This window comes from Silene latifolia, chromosome X (assembly GCF_048544455.1).
Source record: "Silene latifolia isolate original U9 population chromosome X, ASM4854445v1, whole genome shotgun sequence".
NCBI classification, from domain to species: Eukaryota; Viridiplantae; Streptophyta; class Magnoliopsida; order Caryophyllales; family Caryophyllaceae; genus Silene; species Silene latifolia.
Window position 1 is genome coordinate 293114094 of NC_133537.1, and position 12786 is coordinate 293126879.

General features: G+C 44.5%; 2 protein-coding genes across 2 annotated transcripts; both read left to right on the forward strand.

Moving 5' to 3' along the window:
* Positions 1-10074: 10074 nt before the first annotated feature.
* Positions 10075-11068, forward strand: LOC141620326 (uncharacterized). Its single transcript, XM_074437229.1, has 3 exons — positions 10075-10203; positions 10355-10492; positions 10616-11068. Exons 1-3 carry the CDS (start codon positions 10075-10077, stop codon positions 11066-11068), a joined length of 720 nt encoding a protein of 239 aa, XP_074293330.1.
* Positions 11069-11717: 649 nt separating this feature from the next.
* On the forward strand, positions 11718-12200 carry LOC141620327 (uncharacterized). The gene has a single exon (XM_074437230.1). It carries the CDS (start codon positions 11718-11720, stop codon positions 12198-12200), a length of 483 nt encoding a protein of 160 aa, XP_074293331.1.
* The last annotated feature ends 586 nt before the right edge of the window (positions 12201-12786 follow it).

Here is a 12786-nt window from a genome sequence, read left to right on the forward strand (position 1 = left end):
GTCCGTGTACCAATCAAAGGCGATCCCCTTCAGAGATCGGACGAACTGCTTGACAAGGAGATCTTCATCAGAGCCTGCGGTGTTACACGTTTCAATGAAATGGGCAATATGTTGCTTGGTATTGCCCTTTCCATCAAACTGTTGAAACTTCGGTGGTTGATAACAGGCATCCTCATGCAGTCAATCCTCTTGCTATAAGGCTTGACGCAACGGTGATTTCCGACGGAGTGAAAGTTTCCATCGAACTGTCTTTTGAAGGCCTCCGCGATCATCTTTTGGACGCTTTAGGGGTAAACGACTTACCCTTGTCACGATCATCAACGTTGTCGCTGGTGTCATCACTATCTTCATTGTGAAACGACGAAGCAGGCCGCCTTTCCAACCTTTTCGTCAAGGCGTCGATCTGCTTCGTTTTTTCTTCGTTTTCCTTCTGGAGTTCTTCGAGAATGGTTTTTATTTTGTTGAGTTGATCCTCCATGTTGTCGCCCTCAACAACCATAACGGGTGCAACCATGGAGTACGACTGTTGGCTCAACACCTCCTGATTACATCTTCGTGGTGACGACGGAGACGAACCAGCGCTACTGTGGCTACCATCCTCGGTGAATAGCTGAAACGATAGGCCGTTGTGAATAGTCGTCTTCTCAAAAGCGTCGCACACCTTCTCCCGAAACGTTGATGAGGCAAATTAAGGTGTATCAACTTGGACGTGAGAAAAGGAACCAAACACAGGATGTACATATGGCCTAGAGTCTCCGGCACCATATGACTCCTTGAACGCATTGGCGATGACGTTGGATATGCGAGGCCTCGTAGGTACGGATGCAGAACGGAGTCTCGCTGCAGCGGAACGGATGAGGATGGATCTGGTCTTGCTCCTTGTAGAAACACCAATGGGCGATCTGTCAAGAGAGTCACCGAGACGGGTTGAGCTTTCACCGTCAGATCTGATTGTCATCCCCTTCGACATGGCGGCGATCTTTCTGGAGGCCATTGAAACAATTGTTGTGAAACTTGATTATGCGGAAAAAGAGATGAGTAGTAGAGATGTCCCATCGAGCGTGTCAATTTGTAAACCATAAAAATTCCAAACCTGCGATAAACAATAAAAAAGAACAAAATAATAGGGAAATAATAGGGTTACAACTTTCGGGACTCTCTTGATTCCATCCTATCCTAAGGGTAGGGTAGGGTTTTGATAATACTACGAGAGTCTTATCGACTTATTCTCGTAGGGAGATGATGGGGTCGTTTTGTGACTTATTCCATCTAACCTACAATTTGTTAGTAGGAAGACGGGGTCGTTTGACTTAATCCATCTACTCTCCTTCTGTAATACCCCGTAATTTGATAAGGAATTATATTAATAAGGTACGCATTTTAAATAATTAAAGTATAGTATTTATAATTAATAAAATGTGAATAAAAGGAATAATATAATAAAATAATAATTTAATTCGGGAATGTGTTATAGGCCATGTGGACCTAGGGATGTGTGCTCGGAATTTCCTAGTAGTGCTAGTAATAATAATAATAATAATAATAATAATAATAATAATAATAATAATAATAATAATAATAATAATAATAATAATAATAATAATAATAATAATAATAATAATAATAATAGTAATAGTAATAGTAATAGTAATAGTAATAGTAATAGTAATAGTAATAGTAATAGTAATAGTAATAGTAATAGTAATAGTAATAGTAATAGTAATAGTAATAGTAATAATATTAATAGTAATAATAATATTAATATTAATAATAATATTAATAATAATAATAATAATAATAATAGTAATAATAATAATAGTAGTAATAATAGTAATAGTAATAGTAGTAATAATAATAATAATAATAATAATAATAATAATAGTAATAATAGTAATAATAATAATAATAATAATAATAATAGTAATAATAATAATAATAATAATAGTAATAATAATAGTAATACTAGTAATAATACTAATAATAATAATAATAATAATACTAGTAGTAATAATACTAATAATAATAATAATAATAATAATAATACTAGTAGTAATAATAATAGTAATAGTAGTAGTAATAATAATAATAATAATAGTAATAATAATAGTAGTAATAATAATAATAATAATAGTAATAATAATTGTACTCTATAATAGTAATAATATCATAATTATATAGTTTCCTAATTGTTTCCTTATACGCTATGACCTAACTATATAAATAGACCTTATTCATCATAAAACAGAAAAGTAATTCTTATAAAAAGGAGGAAGAACTAGCTAGGAGATCGTCACAAGGTAACTTTCCATCGTCTCTTAATATACTCACCTTAAGACGATTATAACTCGTTAATTAGACCGCCGTTGACAGATCCGAGACCATGAACTTGTCCGTGAGACACCAGAGGTTGACTGGACCCACCGTTGACCACTTATGACCGGCTGGAAGGAGGTGTTTGAAGGGGTTGTTGTCGGGTGGTTAGGATATAAGATTTACTTGTTTTACTCGGTTTTTGAACCCTTAAACGGAGTCGACTTGACCTGGGTATGGTGGGGTTGTTGGTTGTGTCTTAAACCGTGTTGATGCACGCGGGTTGTGGGTCTTTGAGACTTGACTCGGGTTGGCAGTGGCTGGGGGTGGTGTGTCGTTGGACTTAGGTTGTTCTGGGTGGTCGCTAGTGGTGATTTATAGGGTGGTTTTCAAGGTTATGCGGGTTGGTTGTTGCTGTTTGTTATTGTTGTCGTTGTTGTGCACTGATGGTGTTACAAGAGGTTGTGTGGGTGTGTTGTTGGGGCGTGGGTCAGGCCGTGACCACCGTGGCTGGAGTGAGGGTGGACCACGGTGGTAATGGCAGGAGGTAGTTGGCCGTGAATGAGGGTGGTTATGGTGGTGTTGTAGCTTGTGGTACTACAGGAGGTTTGTCAAAGATTTTTCGAAGATAGCAAAACCATTAACATCCCTAATGAGAAAGGAGAACAGGTTTGTTTGGGACGAGAGTTGTGAGAAGGCTTTCTTAACACTTAAAGAGCGCCTAACCACAGCTCCTGTCCTTGCTTTGCCAGATGGGAATGATAACTTCGAAGTGTATACTGATGCTTCCAAGAAAGGGTTGGGGTGTGTGTTGATGCAGAACGGGAAGGTAATCGCATACGCTTCTCGACAGTTGAAGACCTATGAGGAGAATTACCCTACCCATGATCTAGAGTTGGGGGCCGTGGTATTTGCTCTTAAGTTGTGGTGACATTACCTCTATGGAGCGACTTTCAAGGTATTTTCTGACCACAAGAGCCTGAAGTATATCTATACTCAGAAGGAGCTGAACATGAGACAGAGGAGATGGATCGAGTTGATTGGCGACTACGACATGGACTTACTCTATCATGAAGGGAAGGCGAATGTCGTAGCCGATGCTTTAAGTCGGAAGTCTATCCATGCCTTGATCAGTGCCAGATCCAGGGTGAGGATGTTTGGTGAGCTAAGGAAGATGGGGATTTACATGATCCGACGAGGTGAGACCGTTGGAGATATGACAGTTGAGCCGGAGTTGTACGAGGAGATTCGAGAGCTACAGAAAGAGGATGCTAGAATCCAGAAATGGCGCAATGAGGTAGAGCAGGCAGGTTCAGAGCCTTACTCTAAATTCAGTATTCATTCAGATGGGAGCTTGAGGTTTGGACAGAGGTGGTGTGTGCCAGCTAATGAGGAACTGAAGAAGAAAATTCTCACTGAAGCACATGCTACTCCTTATTTTGTACACCCTGGAGGGGATAAGTTATACAAGGACCTCAAGAAGACGTTTTGGTGGCCTAATATGAAGAAGGAAGTCGCTGAGTTCGTGTCTCGATGTTTGACATGCCAGAGGGTGAAGGGTGAGCACAAGAGACCACAGGGGAAAGTTCAGCCGCTAGATATGCCAGAGTGGAAGTGGGAGAGTATTTCCATGGACTTCATCGTCGGGTTGCCTCGGACTCAAAGAGGTAACAACATGATTTGGGTGATCGTCGACAGACTGACCAAGTCAGCTCACTTTATTCCCATGAAAGATACTTGGAGTAAGGCTGAGTTGGCCAAGGCTTATGTTCAGTACGTGGTAAAGTTGCATGGTGTGCCTAAGGATATCGTTTCCGACAGAGATTCCCGGTTTCTATCCAAGTTCTGGCAGGAATTGCAGTCGTTGATGGGTACTCAACTGAAGATGAGCACCGCTTTCCATCCTACTACTGACGGTCAGACAGAGAGGACTATTCAGACCCTCGAGGATATGTTGAGAGCTTGTGTTCTAGAGTTTGGCGGATCTTGGGAGGACAGACTGGGGTTGATCGAGTTTTCTTACAACAACAGTTATCACGGTAGCATTGGGATGGCACCTTTTGAGGCACTTTATGGTAGGAAATGCAGAGTCGTGTGTTGGGATGATCGATCGACATTTGTCATTTTAGGGCCGAGAGATGATTCGGGAGATGGTTGAACAGTGCAGATTATCGGCAAAAGATGAGAGCTTCTCGGGATGACAGAAAAGCTATGCCGACACTAGGAGAAGTGACATTTCTTTCGAGGTGGGAGAGAAGGTACTACTCAAAGTGTCGCCAATGAAGGGAGTTATGAGGTTCGGGAAGCGAGGAAAGCTGAGTCAGAAATTCATCGGACCTTATGAGATTTTGGACAGAGTTGGAGAGGTGGGCTATCGTTTAGCCTTGCCACCAGCGTTAGCCAGAGTTCACAATGTCTTTCATGTTTCCCAGTTGCGGAGGTACCCGAGCGATCCATCACATGTGTTGAGTCCTGAGGTGATCGAGGTGGATGAGCAGTTGTCCTATCTGGAGACACCTAAGGAGATTTTGGAGAGGAAGGTGAGGAAGACCTGGAATGGAGAGACAGCCTTGGTGAAAGTCTTGTGGACTAACCACAATGTTGAGGAAGCTACATGGGAGACTGAGGCTTCCATGAGGGAAAGCTATCCACACCTGTTTGCATGAGGTAAGTTCCGGGACGTAACTTTCTTTTTAGGAGGGTAGAATGTAACATTTGTTTCCGACCTAGATCCACGAGTTATCTACTTTAGAAAATCTGTTTTGGTGCCCACATCGATGCATGGGGGGGGGGGGGGTTTACTAGATGAGTGAACTTCGGGACGAAGTTCATTTTAAGAGGGGAAGACTGTAATACTCCGTATTTTATATCGCTATTTGAGTCGAGTTAATTGTTTAGTCGTATTTATATTGTAAGATCGAGTTATTCGTAAACTTGTTAAGACGGGTTTAACTGAACGAAGTCACGTTAACTAATTCTTTTACCAACCACGCTGACCCATGACACTTACCCATTTACCCGTTTACCCAGACACATGTACCCATGACCCATTTACCATTTTAACCTAATTCTACCCTAACACTACAAAACCCCATCCCTCACCCGCCTACCTCATTTCAGCGGCACATTTCCCCAACCTTCACGCAAATAGAGAGAGAGAGAGTGAGTGTGGGTGTTGACGGAGCAGCAAGGAAGGCCTTAGGGTGGTTGTCGATGTCCATAGGTAACCCTGGTGACTGTTGAGGTGGCGGAAAAAGGTATGAGTGCGACCCTTCTCTTTTGTTTTCGTTTTCTGTCGGGTTTTGTTTGTTGTGGCGTGACTCAGGGAGGTGATGTTGGTGGTTGGTGTCGGGGGTATGGTACTGGGTGGTTTGTGTCGTCCCTATTGGTGGCGGTTAGGGAGGTTCTTGGCGGCAGAATTGGCGGCGAGAGGTGTTATTGACGGGGACAATCAAACGGGTGTTAGCAGGGGGTTTTTCAGGCGGGTTTAGATGTTTAGGTTGGGGTGACACCACCGTGGACTCGGGGGACGTCGAAACGGCGGTGCCACGACGTCTGGGTGCGTGGTCTGACGGCGAGCAGGGCTGTGGTGGTTTGACAGGGGTTAGGTGATGGCTGCGGTGGTTGTGAGTCGAGATGGGGGCGTTGGTGAGGCTCGGTGGTGAACCAGGCCAAATGACGGCTCTGGTTCGACTCGCCGTGGCAAATCGACCAGGTTAGGGTCGGTTGTTGGTGGTGGGGTCGAAGAGGGGAGCAGGCCTGGTGGTGGTCGTGGTGGTTCAGGCGGCGCGTGAGGGGTGTGGGCGAGAGTGAAGGCGCGGGTTGTAAGAGTCGGGTTGATAGGTTTATTCAATGTTCGTTTCGATTCTCTTAACCGTATAACTTGTTTTATCTTTTATGTATCGTATTCTTAATTAGCTAATTTAATTCCCGAGTTATTTAAATGTTTAGAGACGGGTTGAGTCGGGTTTGTTAAAATAGAAAAGCTGTTAGATCGGGAAGTTTCTATTTTTAGTAACTTTCTATTTTGGGAACGGGAATGGTCTAAGTAATTGTTTATCATTTATTTATCTTGCAGAGGGCGAATTTGTTGTGGAATAGTACTGAGCACCCGACTATTTGACTGCAGTACTGAGGTAGGGGAATACACTGATTGAGTTCTTACGATTATAAAGAGTTGGCATGTTTAGTGATTATATGACATATCTGATTATCTTAATTATCTTGATGAGTATTATTGTTTCATAAGTTTCATGCATTGCATTTGCATCGGAGTTGGAGTTGGAGGAGATGAGATTATTGCGATTAAGGCCCAGGCAGGTTCTGCGGGACTTGCCCTGGTGTCCTCATTGCGAAAATGGGCAGATCGGCTACGGTCGATATATAGTCTAGGGGATCGGTATGGGTGGCGTTCCTGGGAAGTGTGTGACGGAGTAGAATGGAGGATCATAACATTGCATTCTTTATTATATCGTATTACCTACTCAACCTCGCGGTTGACCTTGTGTATTCGTGTATGCCTGTGATGATCCATTTATTGGGAGCGGATTGTGAGTTGTTGAGACATTGGGAGCCTGGCAGGGGGAGAGCATGGATCACCCGACTTAGAGCTAGCCCACTTTTATTTTTGTTTAGTTATCGACTTTATTTCGATTTGAGACATGTTTCATTTCCGTTGTAAACATTTATAAACTTTTAATTTAAAGTACTGTTTATCTTTCCCTTTGTTATCTACTGCCTCGGGTTTCCGAGACGGTAACACCCTTCTTTATCTGAGGAGTCCTAGTTCAGGCCCTTAAATAAATGGGGGTGTTACAAAGTGGTATCAAAGCGAACGATCCTCAGGCCTAAACCAATGAATCCAATGAATATAGGAAGAGTCTAAATAAAATGAACCCCGGGACAGAACTGTTAGGAGCACACTAAAGGTAAGGGATGAGTTAGGGGGCCCCTCACACCGAACCATTGGCTCTCTCAGTTTGACCCGGGAACCCTGAGTGCAAATGAGAGGAAGGGTAGAGAAGCAGCATGATGATTAAGCATGACTTCATATATCGTTGCCTAAGTGTTAACTAATTGATATGTTAATTGTTGCATAAAAGAGTTGGTGGGAGTTTGTGGCATAATACTTTGCATGTTTTAGAGTTGATTCATACTTATATCTCTATAAAGTTGTGTTAGAAGGCTATGTCTAGTGATATGCGGTTATGTGATCCCTAAACCATGCTAGATAGACAAGTAGGGTAAGAAGTGATAGAATTGGCTAGAGTTGCCAAGGTGATTTTGTGTTGCAGCTAATTCCTAAAATTCTCTTGTAGTCATGCCTCCAAAAAGGAATACGGCTGTGAACATCACCCAGGAAGAGTTAGACCGGCTGCTGGCTGAGAATGAGGCCCTAAAGGCCAAAAGAATGGACCCTGCTAAGATGAGTACAATAGTGGCGAGGCATAACCCTACCATTTTCATTGGAGAGGGGGAACCTCACTTGCTGGGAGATTGGTGTCGGGAGTTCACCAACCTATTCGAGTGATAGCTTGTCTGAAGAGTCGCAAGTAGACCAGCCGCCCACTACCTCGGTGGCTACACTGGGAATGGTGGACTAGGAACAAGGCGGAGATTCGACAGGTTGCTAGGGATATTGAGGAAGGATACGTGTCTTGGTTGGAATTTCAAGTGATACTAACGGACCAGTTCATGCCAGAATTCAGGAAAGCTAAGCTGAGGGACGAGTTCGATACGTTTAAGATGACAGAGGACATGACGGTGGACACATACCACTGGAAGTTCCGACTGTTGGCTTCATATATCGATGAATTTGCTAAGAACGAGACTATGCTGGCTATGAGGTTTGAGAGGGGACTGACAGTGGATATCAAGAAGAGGCTCACGGCAGCTCCACCTACCACCGTTCAGGACATCTATCCGAGGGTCGGTGTCTTGAGAGGCTCTCCGAGCGGATCAAGGAGGATAAGAAAGGAAAAGCCGAGAAGAGGAAGTCGGAAATCGGTGATAATATCGGGGCCAAGAAGCCGGGTCGGGCAAGTTCGGTGGATACTCCACCAATAGTGCTCCTGGGGGGATGAGGAATCACAGCGGAGGCGATTTGGAGGTGCTAGTAATGGAGGTAATGCGTCCCGGGGTCACTTGTTTCGGGTGTGGGAAGTTGGGACACGGGGACATTTGAGTGTCAAGTTGGAGGAAACCAATGGGGTTTCCGAACACCTACATCTGGGTACAGCGGGTCCCGGACAGCGGGATCAGGATACAACAACTACCGTACTCCTAACACTGGCTATGGAGGAGGTGCCCGATCTGGGGCAAGTAACAGTTATCAAGGAAGCTACAACAACTACGTAACCGTAGCGCAAAACCGATCCGGCGGGGGTGGTAACTTCCAGAGGAACCAGAACGAGGGGAACAAGCAACCCAATACCGCTTCATTGAGTCGGATGGAGCTAAGTCCAAGGGCAAGCTCTTTGCCATGGGGAAGGAAGCAGCAAAGGAGGATGCTCATGTCGTGGATCGGTACATTTCTTGTCAACTCTAAACCCACCTTTGTGTTATTCGATTCCGGTGCCACACATTCATTCATATCTAGGGAGCATGTTAGAGCCTTGAACCTTACTACATATGATAGAGTGGTCGATTCGGTTATAGTACCCTCTGGAGAGTCTCGTGCCTTGTGATAGAATCTATACCGGTGTACCTATTCGATTGGGGAGGTTGTCTTTTCTTGTGACCTTATGGAGTTTCCATTGGGTGGGTTCGAGGTGATTCTAGGGATGGATTGGTTGGGAAAGTACAAAGCTTTCATTGATGTTACAAAAAAGAAGATATCTCCGAGAGGACCTAAGGGAGTCGAGTAACCTACAAGGGATACATGGTCAAACCCAAAGTCAAATTTATTTCTGTAAATACCCTAAAATCGAGTCTGCGGAAGGGAGACCAGTTGATCTTGTGTCAGATGTGGGATAGAGAGTCCGAGACCCTAGGATTTCGACATATCCGTGGTGAGAGACTTTGAGGGGGTATTTTTAGGAAGAGATTCCCGGGCTTCCACCTAGCGCGACGTTGACTTTTCCATTGATCTAAAGCCGGAGCTGGACCTATTTCTAAACCACCATACCGTATGGGACCAAAAGAGATGGAAGAATTGAAAAAGCAATTGGATGAGTTGGCTGAGAAGGGTTATATTCGACCCAGTGTTTCACCTTGGGGAGCACCTGTCCTATTTGTCAAGAAAAAGGATGGAAGTTTGAGGCTGTGTGTGGATTACCGAGAGTTGAATAACGTGACTATCAAGAACCGATATCCTTTGCCAAGGATCGATTATTTGTTTGACCAATTGAGTGGGGCTGGAGTGTTCTCGAAGATTGACTCGAGGTCGGGTTATCATCAATCGAGGATAAAGAACGAGGATATCCCTAAGATCGCTTTCGAACAGATATGGACACTATGAGTTCGTAGTCATGCCCTTCGGATTGACCAATGCGCCACTTTGTGTTTATGGACACGATGAATCGGGTGTTCGGTCCTTACCTGGACAAGTTCGTGGTTGTATTCATCGATGATATTTTGGTTTACTCTAAGAATGAGGAAGAGCACGAGGAGCATCTGAGGATAGTGTTGAGAACTCGCGGAGAATCGGTTGTATGCCAAGTTGAGTAAGTGCGAGTTCTGGTTGAAGAAAGTTGCCTTTCTGGGGCATGTGATTTCCAAGGAAGGAGTGTCAGTGGATCCTAGCAAGATCGAGGCCGTGACTAGATGGCAGAGCCCAAGGAATGTGGGCGAAATTCGAAGCTTCTTGGGACTAGCTGGGTACTACAGGAGGTTTGTCAAAGATTTTTCGAAGATAGCAAAACCATTGACATCCCTAATGAGAAAGGAGAACAGGTTTGTTTGGGACGAGAGTTGTGAGAAGGCTTTCTTAACACTTAAAGAGCGCCTAACCACAGCTCCTGTCCTTGCTTTGCCAGATGGGAATGATAACTTTGAAGTGTATACTGATGCTTCCAAGAAAGGGTTGGGGTGTGTGTTGATGCAGAATGGGAAGGTAATCGCATACGCTTCTCGACAGTTGAAGACCAATGAGGAGAATTACCCTACCTATGATCTAGAGTTGGGGGCCGTGGTATTTGCTCTTAGGTTGTGGCGACATTACCTCTATGGAGCGACTTTCAAGGTATTTTCTGACCACAAGAGCCTGAAGTATATCTATACTCAGAAGGAGCTGAACATGAGACAGAGGAGATGGATCGAGTTGATTGGCGACTACGACATGGACTTACTCTATCATGAAGGGAAGGCGAATGTCGTAGCCGATGCTTTAAGTCGGAAGTCTATCCATGCCTTGATCAGTGCCAGATCCAGGGTGAGGATGTTTGGTGAGCTAAGGAAGATGGGGATTTACATTATCCGACGAGGTGAGACCGTTGGAGATATGACAGTTGAGCCGGAGTTGTACGAGGAGATTCGAGAGCTACAGAAAGAGGATGCTAGAATCCAGAAATGGCGCAATGAGGTAGAGCAGACAGGTTCAGAGCCTTACTCTAAATTCAGTATTCATTCAGATGGGAGCTTGAGGTTTGGATTGAGGTGGTGTGTGCCAGCTAATGAGGAACTGAAGAAGAAAATTCTCACTGAAGCACATGCTACTCCTTATTCTGTACACCCTGGAGGGGATAAGTTCTACAAGGACCTCAAGAAGACGTTTTGGTGGCCTAATATGAAGAAGGAAGTCGCTGAGTTCGTGTCTTGATGTTTGACATGCCAGAGGGTGAAGGGTGAGCACAAGAGACCACAGGGGAAAGTTCAGCCGCTAGATGTGCCAGAGTGGAAGTGGGAGAGTATTTCCATGGACTTCATCGTCGGGTTGCCTCGAACTCAAAGAGGTAACAACATGATTTGGGTGATCGTCGACAGACTGACCAAGTCAGCTCACTTTATTCCCATGAAAGATACTTGGAGTAAGGCTGAGTTGGCCAAGGCTTATGTTCAGTACGTGGTAAAGTTGCATGGTGTGCCTAACGATATCGTTTCCGACAGAGATTCCCGGTTTCTATCCAAGTTCTGGCAGGAATTGCAGTCGTTGATGGGTACTCAACAGAAGATGAGCACCGCTTTCCATCCTGCTACTGACGGTCAGACAGAGAGGACTATTCAGACCCTCGAGGATATGTTGAGAGCTTGTGTTCTAGAGTTTGGCGGATCTTGGGAGGACAGACTGGGGTTGATCGAGTTTTCTTACAACAACAGTTATCACGCTAGCATTGGGATGGCACCTTTTGAGGCACTTTATGGTAGGAAATGCAGGAGTCATGTGTGTTGGGATGATCGATCGGTATTTGTCATTTTAGGGCCGAGAGATGATTCGGAGATGGTTGAACAGTGCAGATTATCGGCAAAAGATGAGAGCTTCTCGGGATGACAGAAAAGCTATCGACACTAGGAGAAGTGACATTTCTTTCGAGGTGGGAGAGAAGGTACTACTCAAAGTGTCGCCAATGAAGGGAGTTATGAGGTTCGGGAAGCGAGGAAAGCTGAGTCAGAAATTCATCGGACCTTATGAGATTTTGGACAGAGTTGGAGAGGTGGGCTATCGTTTAGCCTTGCCACCAGCGTTAGCCAGAGTTCACAATGTCTTTCATGTTTCCCAGTTGCGGAGGTACCCGAGCGATCCATCACATGTGTTGAGTCCTGAGGTGATCGAGGTGGATGAGCAGTTGTCCTATCTGGAGACACCTAAGGAGATTTTGGAGAGGAAGGTGAGGAAGACCTGGAATGGAGAGACAGCCTTGGTGAAAGTCTTGTGGACTAACCACAATGTTGAGGAAGCTACATGGGAGACTGAGGCTTCCATGAGGGAAAGCTATCCACACCTGTTTGCATGAGGTAAGTTCCGGGACGTAACTTTCTTTTTAGGAGGGTAGAATGTAACATTTGTTTCCGACCTAGATCCACGAGTTATCTACTTTAGAAAATCTGTTTTGGTGCCCACATCGATGCATGGGGGGGGGGGGGTTTACTAGATGAGTGAACTTGGACGAAGTTCATTTTAAGGGGGGAAGACTGTAATACTCCGTATTTTATATCGCTATTTGAGTCGAGTTAATTGTTTAGTCGTATTGATATCGTAAGATCGAGTTATTCGTAAACTTGTTAAGACGGGTTTAACTGAACGAAGTCACGTTAACTAATTCTTTTACCAACCACGCTGACCCATGACACTTACCCATTTACCCGTTTACCCAGACACATGTACCCATGACCCATTTACCATTTTAACCTAATTTTAACCTAATTCTACCCTAACACTACAAAACCCCATCCCTCACCCGCCTACCTCATTTCAGCGGCACATTTCCCCAACCTTCACGCAAATCGAGAGAGAGAGAGTGAGTGTGGGTGTTGACGGAGCAGCAAGGAAGGCCTTAGGGTGGTTGTCGACGTCCATAGGTAACCCTGGTGGCTGTTGAG